At 32.0% G+C, this 18,464-nt stretch overlaps 1 protein-coding gene across 1 annotated transcript in view; it reads right to left on the bottom strand.

The window, feature by feature from the left end:
* LOC124363101 (reversion-inducing cysteine-rich protein with Kazal motifs-like) overlaps positions 1-17,766 on the bottom strand; it is a 163,493-nt gene extending 145,727 nt beyond the window's left edge. The window contains exon 1 of the mRNA XM_046818220.1: positions 17,619-17,766. Coding sequence (XP_046674176.1) covers positions 17,619-17,688 — 70 coding nt within the window. The 5' untranslated portion in view covers positions 17,689-17,766. The remainder of the gene's footprint in view (positions 1-17,618) is intronic.
* Between the last annotated feature and the right edge of the window lie 698 nt (positions 17,767-18,464).

Here is an 18,464-nt window from a genome sequence, read left to right as displayed (position 1 = left end):
AAATTAGCTGTAAGAATGTCCTCAAGAATAGTAATTGGTAAAGTGAGACATAGTAATGGTAAGACGGTTTTTGAAATACATGTTCTATTCTTCAAAATAAAATAGATAAAAATGGGTAAAACCAATTATATAGCTTAAGACTACCCGTGATGTTGAACTAATCATGTAGCTTAAGAACACCCTGTGATGTTAATCCAATCATGTAGCTCAAGAGCACCGTGTGATGTTAAATCAATCATGTCGCTAAGAGCACCCTGTGATGTTCCAGCTGTGTGAACTAATAAACTCCCTAGTGCTCAGTAGACAGGAGCATAGCCTTTTCATATTCTCCTCCTTCCAATTTAGCCTCCTTCTTAGCCCAATCTTATCTGCACGGAAATCCTCAGATAACTTTGTTCAGGCTGACTTTGCCTTGATGCCCTTCTACTAGTTCACCATGCCAGATCAGTTATATAAACGTACATTACATAATCTACGGAGTTCCTCCAAAATTTACAACTACACTCGTATAGTTCAAGTACTTGAAGGCATAATATATATAAACACTTTACAGGGTGTTTCATACTTCCCACCACAAACTTTGGATATTGTTCCCTGGCCAAAGAGGACACAAAAACTAAAAGCAAACAATTACCGACCCCTTTTTGCATACCCCCTATTGGTATGCCCGTTTTAAACCAACAATATAACTTCAATCCATAGTTTATAAATTAATGTGGATGAAATACATAAATGAAAAAGCTTGGTCTAGTTTACAAATTAAATTTTAAAATGGCGAACATTCAAGATACAAATATTAAAATAAAATATACTTGTTTCACAAAAAAAGTGGCGAAAATAACTTTTTGTACAAATTTATCAACAAAACAACTCACACTTTAGTGTTAAAATCAGATAAGACGCTGCAACTTCAGCGAAGCGTGTAGTACACAACACATGGTGTGGCGTACTCCTTTAAACAAACACCAAGGTTTGAATCTATACTCTTAATACTGTATACACTTGAATACCGGCTTATATTGTATATTTTTCTATATAGAAACTAAAACCGTACAAAAAAATTTGTGAGCGTGGCATTATTGTGGAAAAAATTTACAGACTGACCAATTAGGAGTGTCTTAATTAGTTGATAATGAAATTCAGTGTATTACAACATAAGCTGAGTTAAACTTGTTAGAAAAAACACATAATCAACACTTCACAACATAACATAGCCCCGGACCGGAGTTAGGGCTACTAGTAGAAGTAGATAGGCAGGCAAGAGCCAAGCGAGCAATGAAAATAATTAGCTCAATTAAGATTCATTGAAACAAGTGAGTCTCTGCAACCTCGGCTCTTAGCTCCGGCAATGCTTCTCTCTCCCTCTTACAGAGTAATGTCTCTCTTTTGCTTTACACCCTGTGTGCAACACCCTTTTCTTTACACACTGTGTGCATCTGTGTTATAAATGTAAAGACAGTGATTTTTTTCACTCTTCCCATTCTTTTTAGGCTCATTAGGGGGTGGGACTAGCGTGCGCACTGTTTTTTTAGGGATCAGATAAAATCCATAATACAGTTTTACCTTCTCAGTATTTTTTTTTTTTTTTTTTTTTATATACATTTATATACATCAGTAACTTGCCGTCTTGTATATTTGTTTCCAGCTCCATAGAATTTCCATAAAGCGTTCATTTTACATTTTCCATTTTATACTAGAATAATTACTAGTCATTCTTTTTAAACACATTACACATTTTACTTTTTACTTTACAATAACTTAACTCTGGATGAATAGGTCATTATGTGCTGTTTAGCAAGGTCAAAACATACAAGTAGAATGATTGAGGCATTTGTAAGTATCTATTAATAAAAGTTATTAAGCACAATGAAAACGCTACCCTATTTTTAGATCCAATTATTTTTTTTTTAATTTCTTGGAGTTCCAAGGAAAATTGCTTCGGGCGCCTAGACCCCTACAGGCGACCCTACCTGTCGTCAAATTTGGATTGAACTTATTATAGGAAATAAGATTTAATAACACATTAAACCACCTTTGTTGTAGAGCCACTTGGCATAGTCGATCATTATAAACTATATGACCACAGTAGATTTAAGTTATATTTTCCATACTACAATAGTCATATATGCGAATGTTTCTGAAATGCGAAAGTTTCTGAAGACAAAACAGTGACAAAACATATCCATAATGTAGCCGAGGTTTGACATGTACATTAATTAGGTATGAGAATAAAACATAGGCATACCTTTATTCCGAAATACCACCCACAAATACTCATTAAAGTAACGTCGAGAAAGTATATTTATTGTAAAGTTACGCAATAGTTTTGACAGGTAAACAAATAACCGGACCATAACAAGGCAAGGAGCCACTCAGTATACCGGTACTTTGTACGTATTTGCATGAATGAACGCAAGCTATCATTATGTTATGTATATAGTAATAATAAATATTATTATCTATCTATAATTATAGTAGTGACGAATTCAAACTCATTCGTTTTTGGATTGTATTTCATGAACCAATTTGGGAATGTGTACATATAGGATACTCGAAATCCGTTTTCTTTGACATTTTGGATATATTTAAGGTAGTTGAAGGAATATATACAGAGGAACCGGGTATTAAAATAATTCAACGAACCATTCGCTCCATTGATCAAATGGATCAATCCAGCAAAATACCAACAAATTTTATGGCAGAAAATCTTCAAGTATAAAATTTAATGTTAAACTAAATGTTATGCTTTGGTTGTATTTATACTCTAATTGCTCTTATCTACGAGATAGCTTTATGCTCTTAAGCTTTATTTTTAAGGTTAATTGAGTTAGTAAACGTCTATCTTGTCTGTCGACAAAGGAAACATACAAAAATAAAACAAATTTGAGAGTTAAGTCTGAGCGAAAAGAATTTATTCACTATCCTGAGGTGTTTATTGTTTTTCTACTAGGTTTACGATAAATTACCAATTCAAATACACATTCTTTACGGAATTCGTTATTCAAGGTCAGAACAATTTTGCGATTCCAAAATTGGAGAACTGCAACGATATGTATACGAGAAGAAGTAGAATAATTTCTACAATGATTCATAGAAGAAAACTAACAGGCGCCTGAATATTTCAGGGTATTAAAGACTTGAAAGCAGCAAATTTAGGTTAATTATCACCATGCTGGCACGGGCAGGATGAGCTCAATTGGATTCATTGACACGCGAGAGCTTACGAATACTAGAACTCCAGACCTCCAGTACAGTATGATAAGGTCTGTTTTAACTTGTGGCACTACAAAAGTGTTCTCCAGTCTAGTCGAGAACACCTTTCTTGAACTTGATTTCTATATTTAAAAACGTAAAACATGTAAAGTTTGTAAAAACTAATTTATCACGTATGTTCAACTGATGAGCATTTTAGAAAAATTAACCATGCGTTGTGAAAATCATGTGTGTTTCTCTTTCCTAATCCAAAATTTTATTTAAAGTCTCTTGTGTTAGCCTACTTGTTATACAAAATAAATAAAATAGCAGTACAACCTATCTTAATAAATTTCTTTTTGAAATTAATATTAGTTAAAAAATTATAAATTAATGCTTTGATTTGATGTAGGAAAAACTATATGTAGACTTCAGACTTTATTCAAACGTACTTAATACTAATATAGTCTCAAGAGCTTGCATTTTTAAATAAAAAAACCCAGTCAAATAGTAACATAAAACGATGTTAACAATGAACAAATAACCTTTAACCTCAGTACAAACAATATCATTGAGATATAAAAGCGAGTTTCTACAGGTGAAATATAACTACATGGGTTAGCAACTCGCTCCAGTGTCGGATCATCTATCAGCGCCGCCAGCTTAGACAGTTCAAGACGGTAAGGTACGTGTTTTGTGGAGGAGATTGATAGCTGTGCACAGTTTCTTCTACTTCAAATACTCGCTCTAGTTTCGAATATGTATCAGCGCCGCCAGCTTAGACAGTTCAGAAGTTAAGGTACGTGTTTTGTGGAGGAGTAGCTGTCTGAGTGGGAAATTGATAGCTGTGCACAGTTTCTTCAACTTCAAATACTCGCTCTAGTTTCGAATACGTATCAGCGCCGCCAGCTTAACAGTTCAAGACGGTAAGGTACGTGTTTTGTGGAGTAGATTGATAGCTGTGCACAGTTTCTTCAACTTCAAATACTCGCTCTAGTTTCGAATATCTATCAGCGCCGCCAGCTTAGACAGTTTCAAGAAGGTAAGGTACGTGTTTTTGTGGAGTAGATTGATAGCTGTGCACAGTTTCTTCTACTTCAAATACTCGCTCTAGTTTCGAATACGTATCAGCGCACCACCAGCTTAGACAGTTTTCAAGAAGGTAAGGTAAGGTTTTTGTGGAGTAGATTGATAGCTGTGCACAGTTTCTTCTACTTCAAATACTCGCTCTAGTTTCGAATACGTATCAGCGCCGCCACTTAGACAGTTCAAGGAAGGTAAGGTACGTGTTTTGTGGAGGAGATTGATAGCTGTGCACAGCTCCTTCTCCTCCAGGTACTCGCTCCTGTTTCGGATTATCTATCATCACCACCAGCATAGAGTTTCAGAAGGTAAGGTAAGGTTTTGTGGAGTAGATTGATAGCTGTGCACAGTTTCTTCTACTTCAAATACTCGCTCTAGTTTCGAATATGTATCAGCACCACCAACTTAAGGAGTTTCAGAAGGTAAGGTACGTGTTTTGTGGAGTAGATTGATAGCTGTGCACAGTTTCTTCTACTCCAAATACTCGCTCTAGTTTCGAATATCTATCATCACCACCAGCATAGAGTTTCAGAAGGTAAGGTAAGGTTTTGTGGAGTAGATTGATAGCTGTGCACAGTTTCTTCTACTTCAAATACTCGCTCTAGTTTCGAATATGTATCATCACCACCAGCATTAGAGAGTTTCAGAAGGTAAGGTAAGGTTTTGTGGAGTAGATTGATGATAGCTGTGCACAGTTTCTTCTACTTCAAATACTCGCTCCAGTTTCGAATATCTATCAGCACCACCAGCATGGAGAGTTCCGGAAGGTAAGGTACGTGTGTTGTGGAGTAGATTGATAGATGTGCACAGTTTATTCTCCTCCAGCTACTCGCTCCAGTTTCGAATATCTATCAGCACCACCAATTAGAGAGTTCCGGAAGGTAAGGTACGTGTTTTGTGGAGTAGATTGATAGATGTGCACAGTGTCTTCTACTCCAGCTACTCGCTCCAGTTTCGAATATCTATCAGCACCACCTATTAGAGAGTTCCGGAAGGTAAGGTAAGGTTTTATGGAGTAGATTGATAGCTGTGCACAGTTTCTTCTACTTCAAATACTCGCTCTAGTTTCGAATATCTATCAGAACCACCAGCATGAAGAGTTCCGGAAGGTAAGGTACGTGTTTTGTGGAGTAGATTGATGATAGATGTGCACAGTTTCTTCTATTCCAGCTACTCGCTCCAGTTTCGAATATCTATCTGAACCACCAGCTTAGAGTGTTTCAGGAAGGTAAGGTAATGTTTTGTGGAGTAGATTGATAGCTGTGCACAGTTTCTTCTACTCCAGCTACTCGCTCCAGTTTCGAATATCTATCAGCACCACCAGCTTAGAGTGTTCCGGAAGGTAAGGTACATGTTTTGTAGAGTAGATTGATAGCTGTGCACAGTTTCTTCTCCTCTAGCTACACGCTCCAGTTTCGGATTAGCTATCATCGCCTCTAGCTTAGTGTTCCAGGCTGTGAGGTACGTGATTTGTGGAGTAGATTGATAGCTGTGCACACTTGCTTCTATTCTACCTACACGCTCCCGTTTCGGGTTATCTATTAGTGCCACCAGCATAGAGAGCTTCAGAAGGTAAGGTACTTGTTTTGTGGAGTAAATTGATAGCTGTACACAGTTTCTTCTCCACCGAGAATATAGCACTGAACTATGCAGTAAAACATAGTTATACCGTGTTGGTGAACGTAGGTGAACTCCAGTTTTTGTTGTCTGATGGTCGTTAATCAACCTTCACAGCTGGCTGAAGTGAAACTACCTGAGTTTTATCCTGTAAGAATATTCTCAAACTGTGTTATGCTTTTATTTTTGATTGTTGAACCATGAGACGTGCCTTTGCGAATTATTATTAGTACGAATCTATAAACTGTTTAATTCTCATTGTAAAGTATATACTTTTGATTATTTCATTGACGAAATAAAAAGAATTTATTTTTTTAATGACCTACACAAATACTAGGGAAACTAAAACTGTTTGGATACGTATTAATCAATTTCTTTTTAATTTTATATCTCTCATATAACTGTCGTAATAATGTTACAAATTTAAAATTATTCTTAAGGGCTAAAATCAAGATGGCAGCCAGTACAAATGAGTTTTTCTGTGCGTGTCATTGAAAGGACTATCCTTTTTTTCGTTCTGTATTTTTGAATTTTACTAAACCTCGGTTACCAACCGCTACACACACAAATAACGAACATAGTAAACAATGCAATAAAATTACATTAGTTGAAGGTTTTTTGGTAGCAGACACCTTTAAAAATTATATTTACGAGTAGGTACCAAATTGACTCAATATTATAAAACTGTACTTTTTTAAACTTTCATTCCAAACTGAAAGGGTTCATTTACCTTTTACAACTTCGACCGAGTGTCTTTAAAAGCAAATTGTAACACGATAAACCTGAAATTAATGACTCAATAATATTTTATGGTGATGCAGTTCTTGGAAGCCGACATTTGGTTATTTCACAATAAATCAAAAGTATGTTATGTTAGATTACTATGAACATGTTTATCCCTCTAGTAATATATGTCAAACGTTGCCTTTCTTTTGTAAAAAGCGTGCGAGAAAAAACAATGTATACCTGGATCAAAATAATAACATCTAAGGTAACATATTATTTTTAACCATAGCATATCATGAGCGTAAATGAACTAAGTTTATCATATTCATAGTTATAACATATATACATACGATGTTTCATAACACATGTTCGATATTTTAGGGGTTGTTCCTTTGGTCAAAACAAACAAAATATCATGTGCATGTATGCCTATAACACGTTACAGGCTGCCTATGTGTTTTGGTAAGTCTATCCATCAACTGTGGAGATCTCTAAGAGTGTGAATATATGGAAAACAGTGAGTAAAAATATATAAAATTTAACTTAAAACCATAAATTATATTTCACTATATTTCACGAATACTACAAAAATAGTATCAATAAACACATATTTTAACAATTGATCATTTTACAAGAGTGGATTACGTTGTCAACAACATTTGAAAGATATTTAAACCTAATGGTATTCGTTTGAATTAATACGATTATTTATAAAACATACAATAACTCATTTAATCGATCGCAGTTAATCGTTAGACAAGCATAGTAATTATCACCATGCTGGCACGGGCAGGATGAGCTCAATTGGATTCATTAAGTTTGTAGTTATTGTGTTATTAATTCATAGAGTTTTAGTACAAATCTTCAGTTTTCATAAAAGTTTGTATTGAAAGTTAAAAACCTTTGCACTTTTCAAACTGCAAAATATTTTTATTTTTTCAAGATTATTTAAGGATGCTTAACACGTATGTATCAAATGTCTGTACCATAATATGTTTTATTTAATATTTTCCTTACATTGATTCCCTGAACTTATTTCTTAAGTATTATGGGAAATGATGTACACAATCACAATATTTTTCACATTTTAAGACCATACTCGATACCACGAGGCTAAAGCTTGTCATCATGTTTAAAGTAACTTACCTCTGGAAATAAATAAAAATGCAGGTTAAAAATGTTGAACACAAAAATGTTACTCAATATTATTCTTTCCACTTAAAGGTAGCAGAACGTTTTGTTGTTAATTGATGATGATCCATTAACTTTTTTCGTTCACAAACAACGTATTACTATAAAATTAATTGCTAATTAACAAATAAACAGTTATTTCTAAATTAATATTAATATTTCCGTACCAGTTTGGTTATCTTAAACTCTCGGGAATTTTTAATTCCTAATAGATCTGAAAATTATACTTTTGAATGTATCTGTCAAAGTAAATCAGACACGCAACTTTCACAAAAGATCAATTTGTGTAACATACATTACAGACTCTACAAAAACTATATATTTTTAATTACCTCAGTTTATACATTTTTTCCACTCGCTGTAAAAAAATGTAAAAACATCGACAAAGTCGTATTATCGTCTTAAAGGTTCATTTGAAAAGTGTTATACCAAAAGCGTGAAAAGGGAGGAAGAACTTTGTTAAAGTAAAGTAAATGGAATCTGTTAACCTCAGACATTGACGCTGCAGCATTTCCGAGCGAGCTGGAGAGACAAGAGAACGCGATTCAGCCAAAGTATATTGTGGTTACTGGAATTCAATTTCGCGCTCTTTGAAAAATTAATCTTCCATCTTGGAAAACAATCTGCTCCTTCAATACCACTTGGATGGAACAATGAGATTGCTGCGAATGTGTTGATGTGCATTATATATGCAATTGCTTAAACTACTGTACAATACCTGTGTAGCTATAATCATGTAATTAAACTACTGTACAATAACTGTCTAGTTGTAATACATGTAGTTAACTGCTATATAATACCTGTGTAGCTGTAATGCATGTAGTTAACTGCTGTACAATACCTGTGTAACTATAATCATGTAAATTAAACTAATGTATAATAACAGTCTAGTAATACATGTAGTTAAACTACTGTACAATACCTGTGGTACCTATAATACATGTGGTAACAAATGAACAATACCTTTGTAGCTATAACACATGTGGTTAAACTACTGTAAAATACTAGTTTAGCTATAATACATGTAGCTAACTACTGTACAATAACTGTCTAGTTGTAATACATATAGTTAAACTACTGTAAAATACTAGTTTAGCTATAATACATGTAGCTAACTACTGTACAATAACTGCCTAGTTGTAATACATGTAGTTAAACTACTGTACAATACTATATTAGCTAAAATACATGTAGCTAACTACTGTACAATACCTGTGTAGCTATAGTACACGTGGTTAAACTACTGTACAATACTGGTCTAGCTGTAATACATGTAGTTAAACTACTGTACAATACCAGTTTAGCTGAAATACATGTAGCTAACTACTGTACAATACCTGACTAGCTTTAATACATGTAGTTAAACAACTGTACAATGCCTGACTAGCTATAATACATGTAGTTAAAATACTGTACAATAACTGTCTAGATATATAAATGTAGTTAAACTACTGTACAATACTTGTCTAGATATAATACATGTAGCTAAAATACTGTACAATATTAGTTACCTATAATACATGTAGTTAAGGCAATTTTTAATACTGATGGATCAATGAAACAAATACTTTTTACCTAATCGAATTTTCGAATTTCATCATCTTCGAATATTCAAATGCTACGAAAAATATTAGGAATACATTTTAGTTTACGATAACCGATACCACTAATATTGCTAATATTACTGCCGGCAGTAGGCTACTAATACTTTTGGCGAGTGATTTTTGCCTTTATCGAACTCTCCATGGTTCTTTCCTGGTCAACCAACAATTATGATAATATAATCGTAATTTTCTTTTCGTAAACAGTTTTTAAATCGTAACTTTCGTAGTGCATATTCTTACAGTTTATAATCCTTACGTATATTCAATGCATACCTATGATAGTAATTATTTATACTGTGCATGGCTAGGTGGTCTAAAAGTTTGACTATGCATTTGTGAAATGTTTTGTCTTTACTAGAAGTTTTATTAGTAAATGAGTTATTGTTCATGCTAAAACACTTAGTAATGCTAAATAAAAGACAATAAAGAGAACTCAGTGTTATTTAACTCAGTGTGAATATATAGGTTATACAATGTTTTGTTTCACTAGTGGCCCCAAACTAAATAAGAAATCATTAATACTAAAATACAGTCAATATATGATAATTTGGTCGCCATTTTCATTGTCTTTACCGTCTTGGCTGACTCTGATATTTTTATTATTTATGTATGTGACGTCTGGTTTAAGTTTGACAACCTCTGAAAAACTCAATATTTTAATCCGTCTCGTAATCATTACTTTCGATCCCACCTAAAATTTACGCGGATTACAATACATTCTTTTTTAAAGGTAATTTCTATATTGGTTCCACGAAAAACTTATTTTGTTCTTATAAAGTGTAGATTTATAGGATTTCTCTTCTTGACATTACTGATATAAAGAAATCGGTGGAATATATTTTAATTATTCGAATTTATGGAAGTATTGTATTATCCACATCACAACCTCCCCAGGAAGACCTAAATGTAAAAAACGATCAATGGATATATTTTTATAAACAAATAAACAGTGAGTTATGCAGTGGAATATTATCGACCGCGTGACCTGACCTCAACAACCTTTGCTGATAACTCATAACGTTATCAGCAGCTTGGCGTTAGCGTCTCTGAGGTTATCTCCAGTTCAGTAACGCACAATGCAGCCCTGTTCCAAGAATAAACAGACGCTCAGACAGGTCGCTTTATCTCGGACAGTTATGAATAATATCTTATAGGCAGAAATAACTGGCTTACCTCTCGCTCTTTACAAGACGTTCTAGACAAAGGAGTAAGCTGAATTATTTGTCAAAATGTTCTTATGGTGATGAGGTAATAGTTTAATATTATTCAGCTATTAAAGCACGGCAAGTATAATGCTGTAATGTCAATTCTAAAAACTTTAAAGCTGTATAAAAAACTTATTAAAGCGATCAGTATGTGGTCAATTACCCAAAATCTACGTCAAAATTTCGGTACAGGATATAAATATAAACGCTAAATAAAAACCAAAACAAAAAGGATCACCATATAACAAACCCAGATTTTTAGTTTATAAAATGTTACTAACTTCGTCAAACTTCACTACTAGCAATACAAGCAAGGCATATCCTTCATTGGCAACTTGTATTGTGATTCTAAATTGTCATTTGGCAAATTCAATGTAAAAAATGTTCTGCAGATTATATTGGCTCAACTACAAATACTTGACTACAAGAATAACAGGTCACAGATTCGATTATATGAGCACAAAGGCTTAATTAAAACTGTCGTCACTCGTGGTCTAAATGTGCCACACTTTCGAAAACACATATTCAGTCAAACCTATTCTGACAAGTGCATTAAAATCCAAAACCTAATCTATCTCAGATCACTTATTGCACACCAATTGGTTTTAAAAAGCAACATCAGGTAACTTCACAAAAAAAGCTAAAATTTTAAAATATAGTGAAATATTTCATTAATGTGATTGGTATTTACTATTTTAATTCAATATTTATAAACTTTTGTTTATATTAATTCTTCTCGATTTTATACACTTTATGCACCTGCAGACGGGTTTTACCAAATATAGTAACCATGTTTTAAAACAGAATGTCATGTGTACAGTTATATATTATATTATATATACATACATTTTCTAAGATATCTTGAAATGTAGATTTCAATTATGAGCAACGTTCTTGTACCAATTACTATGCACAATTGCTAAAAAATTTTAATAACATTAAAATTGGCGTTAGAGACATGATTTCTGTAACTTGTATGAAAAACATTACTGTTCAGAAGAAAATATGATATTTCAACATCGAGTGAGCATTCTGTGTTATTAAATCATTGCTAATAAATTTGCAACACGGACGAAGATATCACTGGTGCGTGACATTAAAACTGGGAATTGATTTATTAACGAGGTGTTACAGTAGCAAAATCTGCAATAAATAAATGAACATTGAAATATTGGTGAAACAAGAAAAATAGAAAGCTTGCGTCAATAATTTACATTTTACCTCGTTATAAGTTAAATAATTAATGATTAATTACCGTTTCGTAATATTATTCATGGTCGAATAAATCATGTCTAGATATAAATCTGCATTTCTCTGTTTGTGTAATATCTCGAGAATATTTTTACACCATTCAAATACATCTCGTGGAAAACGTAGGTGTGACAATAAAGGTGACTGTAATTTACATCTCTCATGTACAAGAATTCCGAGAATCCTGTAAGTATAGTAGTATTCAAACTTTATCGTATACAATGTAAGTATAGTTGTGCTACAGTAAAGCTGACTGAAATGAAATCTCTTACCATACAATGGGTGACGATTGAGTTTAAACGTATAAATTTAAAAAAAAATATGATCTGAGAAAAAATTACTATTTCATATTTTTAACCCTTTTGATACTCTGTTCTTTCGACCCCTACCGTAAGTAACCTGGTCGATGATCTACTCGTATTCCTTACTTAGAGGATATTTCTCTGTCGTTTAAAAAAACACTCCTGCGCTTTTCCAATTCAAATTGGCAAATGCATAGCTGACCAATGATTTTAAACGTATAAATCTAACAAAATATTATCTGAGAAAAAATTACTATTTCATATTTTAACCATTTTGATACTCTCTAAGCTATCCTGGCTGATGATCTATTTCTTTATTAGAGGATATTTCTGTCGATTTCAAGAAAACGCTTCTGTGCTTGTCCAATGGCAATTTGCAATAGCATAGTTGACAATTTATTTATAAGACGTATAAATCTAAAAATATGATCTGTGAAAATTATCATTTCATATTTTTAACCCTTTTAATACCGTCTTATTTCGACCCCTACCGAAAGTAATCACACTGATAGAGGATATTTCTGTCGATTGCTTGAAAACGCATCTGTATTTGTCCAATGGCAATTTGCAATAGCATAGTTGGCGATTGATTTATAAGACGTATAAATCTAAAAAATATAATCTTAGAAAATTATCATTTCATATTTTTAACCCTTTTGATATCGTCTTATTTCGACCCCTACCGAAACGCCACACTGATGATAGAGAATATTTCTGTCGATTTCATGAAAACGCTTCTGTGTTTGTACAATAAAAATTGGCTCTCGCCTCCTGGACATACGGTAGTATACAGCATTTATATTTAATTACATACTTTTTTTATTATCAATCAGTATTTATCATCTTATGATCGCAATAATTGCAACTCGGATAACTTTATATCACGCAGAAATAAAACGTTAAGTACCCTAGAAGCCGAGAGACGTCGAGGATTTTAATGTTCTTGCATAATAATTAAAATATTAATTAACAGATTATGCTGATTATATGGGTCTTCATTACCCGTTATTTCTCAGAGATACAGAGGTAATAAGTAGCTTTATGAATCCTTTTCTTTCCCTTTTAAGCTCATTCTTATTACTTGTATAAGTATATAATTCATGAATAATCCATTCATAAAAATAATATTTAATTAAGATTTCAATATTGGTAAGTAATCGCAATAAAAGTGGCATCCCTGACTGAATAAATAAGGTTTGTGACGCTGCAGAGGTAATTATGCATTTAATACTTTTCTAATCCGACAACAATTACGTATTTAATTAATAATTTAGAACTTAGAATAAAATCAATGTCAAATATTTAAAGAAAAATTTTCATTTGAGTCACAAACTGTTATTACAGCAAGTAAAATATTGAAAGGGAAATTCTATACGAGACTCAAAATTGTTCTAAAAGGTAGAAAATATATTCATAAAATGTTTTATTATTACTCTCCCCAAACAGACGATGTGGTAGATGGACCATTCTCTTTGCTAGTTTGGCGAAGATAACATTATTATAATGGAAAATATATTCCGGCCTAAGCGTTTCATTTTCAAAGAGCATAACAACAATTAAAGTGAACATGAATATAATGTACTAACTAAAACATGAATATAATGTATTAAATAAAACATGAATATAATGTATTAAATCAAAAACATGAATATAATGTACTAACTAAAACATGAATATAATGTATTAAATAAAACATGAATATAATGTATTAATTTATAAAACTTGAATATAATGTATTACATAAAACATGAATATAATGTATTTAATAAAACATGAATGTAATGGGTTTTAGTTATTTTCATTAAAACATGAATATAATGTATTAAATATAACTCGAAACTGTTCGAAAAGGTAGAAAATATATTCATAAAATGTTTTATTTTCACTCTCCCCAAACAGACGATGTGGTAGATGGACCATTCTCTTTGCTAGTGTGGCGAAGATAACATTATTATAATGGAAAATATATTCCAGCCTAAGCGTTTCATTTTCAAAGAGCATAACAACAATTAAAGTGAACATGAATATAATGTATTAAATAAAACATGAATATAATGTATTAAATAAAACATGAATATAATGTATTACATAAAACATGAATATAATGTATAAAATAAAACATGAATGTAATGTATAACATAAAACATAAATATAATGAATAAATAAAACATTAATATAGTGTATTACATATTACATTAAAATAATTATAAATAAAAGTAAAATAAAACTTACAATTTAAATACTTTCAAATTAGACATTTTATCTACAGTACAAATATATATATATATATATATAAGATTTCACATATATTTCTACTGTAGATAAAATGTCTAATATGAAAGTATTTAAATTGTAAGTTTTATTTTACTTTTATTTATAATTATTTATATATAATAAATAATAATATTATAAATAATATATATAATTAATTTTAGTGGTTGAAAATAGTTTTTCATAACCTATATTTTATATTTAACTGCAAATGTCAAAACCATTAATTTACTTTTTAAAAGATAAATTAAACGTAACAATGTTAAACAATAAAAACATAAGAACAACGAGATATGGGACAACAATAGATGATGTGTTTACAAGATATTTAGCAAGATTCTATTCCAGAATTGTTACTTGTTACTTCTTATTTCAGTTATCATTGCATCATAATTTCACTTTTAGAATTTAACGACAGTGAAAATGAAGTAATTATTTTGGAACTACAAAATTGTAGTGAAAATGATACTGACCAAATTATAAAAACTAATATAAACAATAGTAAGGAAAATGTATAAATATTTATTATTTTAATAATTAGAATTCAGTGATCATTGTAGTATATAAATAATGTAAAACATATTACAAAAATATGTAAAGAAATAATAGAAAATACAACACTTTTTTATGGCAAAGATTTAGGTTCCTCATATTATTTTAAAATATCAAAAATAGCTATTTAATAATTAAGAAACATACTTTTTCTTAAAGATAGATATTTACAGCCCGTTATAAAATCACTTTAAAAAAATATATAAATGAAAGAACAATTTATGTCTTGTTATTCAAATTATTTTAAACACAAGGAAATCTTATGATGTTAAAGAAACTTACAAAACAAACAGGAATAAATTAAATATTTTTTGTTTTCTCTCTGATCCCCAAAGGGATGGGCAGCACTGCGGCAGGTTTACCGGCTTTGTCGACTTAAGCTCTTTAAGGGTATTCCGGAAGACACGTTCTCAGCCGAACACGCTGCTTTGTATAATCTCTAGAGTGGCGATACCACCCCCTTGATTCAGTTTACTTTACTTCAAATAAGTTCCATTATTGTTCTTGAACAGTTCCAACATACTTATAGGTTCTAACAGAACTACGAATATCTATAATATATTATAGTTCCCATTTTCAATCTATTTATTCACACATAACATAGCTATTTTGCACTGAAGGAAACGGGATTTTCCGGACATTTGCCATCGACTGATGCAGTCGTAGGTGGTTGGTAGACGAACGCAGACGTATTGTGACCTGTATTCTGTAGTTCAGTTTTAATGATTAGTGTTGTGTATAGTTTTTATTAAGCGCATGTTTTATAGTAAGTGAAGTTGACACTCAACATGGTGGTTATGATTCCTGACTTAGGCGTGACACAACGCTTTGGTACGATTTGTTTATTTTAACCTAGTTTGTAATTATGGATTAGGTTAGTTATTTACCTGAAGAAGAGATCAGATTGCAGATCTCGAAACGTAGTGTTACTGATTTTTTGTTTCACTGAACGATGGCAAATGTCCGGAAAAATCCTGTTTCCTGCACAATCCTTCCATCGTCAAAAATAAACTTCAAACAAAGTATTTTGCACTGACACGGACTTGACTCCTGGAATCTGTAATCAAGTTCGTCTGAATAGGAAAAAAAAGTCAGCGACGAACAAGCTTAAAAGGAAATCTACATCGTTTCAAGATCTAGGACGCCCAGACTAAACATTATGTAGTCACTAACTTTTTCTATCCCTTCAGACGAAGAAGACTCCAAATTCCAGGAGTCAAGTCTGTGACAGCGTCAGATTTCAGACGCTGCACTAAGAGGAAAGTGAACTGGAGCTAATCTCTTTATTTAGTTATCTCGAATTAACTGGTTGGCACTGATTCAAACTGAAAACAAATGACCTGTCAAAAAAGTTATCATAAGTTTTTCACCGCCCTCCTCGAATTCAAGCTAAATTATCAATGCTGAAGATCGATTCGTTTCTTTTGATTTCACGATAATCTAGGATATGTCCTCATAACGTGCGAAATGGCTTCCGCCTATTACAATAAAACGTAATTGTCATAGTAACACAATTAGTATCAATAAAAGGTTTTACTGTTGCAATAAAGCACTGTCTACAAACGCAAATTATAAACTTGTTTTAAACTATTCATCTTCGTGATTTGCAAAATTATTTTTTTTCTATGATGGAACTATAAAGCTTGTGACAACACAATGACGATCAATAAGACGTCTAGGTAATAAAGGAATTTTGATGTGTAGGTAATTAAAAGTGAAATGTGAATAATTGAAATAATAATAGTAAATCCTGTCATTAAACTACCAAGTATGGATAGTTATGGTGCGCCGGGACTATACAATTTTATATACATCTATATTATGTTAAGTTTATGCTAATATAAACTTATTATTCTCGTATCTTTTATAAAATATCGACTGAAATTTGTGTAGCCAATTTCAGGCGTTAACAGCATATTACGTAAAAATAACAAATTAAGTAACTTCATATAATTGTACGTGCTAAAACTCGTATTATATTATGTTTAGCCATAAAAATTCAAATATCAATCGACTCAATACTTTGCACAACGCATTTACAATGACTATCTCTTCATTTAGTTTAGTAACTTTATACGTAACTTTGGATAATTTATTATATAATAGATAGCTAAATATCTGTACCAATGAGACTTTTACGTTTAATACCTAGCTGAAACTGTTATTTTTATATTAATAAAAGAAGTATTTTAAAGCAGAGGCCTCAGAATCCTGTAATAGTTGGGATTTATTGAACATTAAAAACATTATATAAATGTTTATATCACATTGTCCTCACAATACAAGTTATCTCAATTAGGCAAACAATATTTTTATAGTCAAATTTAATAAAATTGCATAATGTTTTAGATGGTAATATTTTAAAATAAATTAAGGAGTATAAATGCCTAATTGATAAGGATAACTTTAAAGACACGTCGTTTCGGTTTTATATAATTACTTCATGCAAAAATATGATTATCTATTCAGTAAGTACTTCTTTGTAGCCTATTTAGTTATTACAATTAAAAATTGAAAATCAAAACTTCTCTTTCGGTTATCCTAGGGAGGAAAAAATATATTTTCACTAATATTTTTTTCCTAAATATAAAAATAACATAAATTGTGCTGAAACATTCCTGTACCTTGGCCTGAGATGGAATCCACGCACACAAATATCCACAAAAACGTGCGTAGAGCAAACACCCTCGTCATATCGCACACAGACACTATCACATAGCGCGCGCACACCGGCAACTGACTTGGCACGACACAGCAGCACTCGGCGGTAGCTACGTGGGCGGTGGGGAGGGGGAGGGGAGAGTGTCAAAGCGCGCCAATCAGCTGTTTATCAACAACGCCCCTTCCACGGCCACATCAATCTCAACTTGTCTTCTGGCCCATACAAACGTCATGCTGTACAAAACACAATCTGTCAGCTCTCGTTTTCTGATCGGTGTACATAAGAGAGCAGATAACTTGCAATAAATTTTTAGGTTAGGTACGAGTCGCGATCAAAGGAACTGTGAATAATCGCAACCAATCACGTCTTATCGTTCATGTAACACTGGTTTTGTGCTTTATATAACCATAACACGCAAGGATGTAAATAGTTTTATTGCTCAACGAGAACGTAAGAATGTTTTATTGGTTTGTTTCATTAAATCAAAGTCAATCTCGAAAATGTAGTTAATTCATTACATAATCTACAAATCCCAATGTTTTAATGTAAATACTTAGTTCATTTAAATGTGGATTTTGAACTACGTTAAAAAACAATGGCGAAATTTAGTTAAACATTTCTCTCCCGCCAGATTAACAACAGTTACTATATGCATCCCCAAAGCCAATTTAAATGTTTGGTGCATTGATGTTCATTATAATTACCCAAAAACTAATGAATAATTTTAACAACACAAACTTTATAAAATTATCCGCTTAATACACAACACTTTTTTAAAGTAAGTGCTGAAGGAAAGGTCCTTTTGAAT

Source organism: Homalodisca vitripennis, chromosome 5 (assembly GCF_021130785.1).
Source record: "Homalodisca vitripennis isolate AUS2020 chromosome 5, UT_GWSS_2.1, whole genome shotgun sequence".
NCBI lineage: Eukaryota > Metazoa > Arthropoda > Insecta > Hemiptera > Cicadellidae > Homalodisca > Homalodisca vitripennis.
This window is presented reverse-complemented; position numbering and strand designations above follow the sequence as displayed.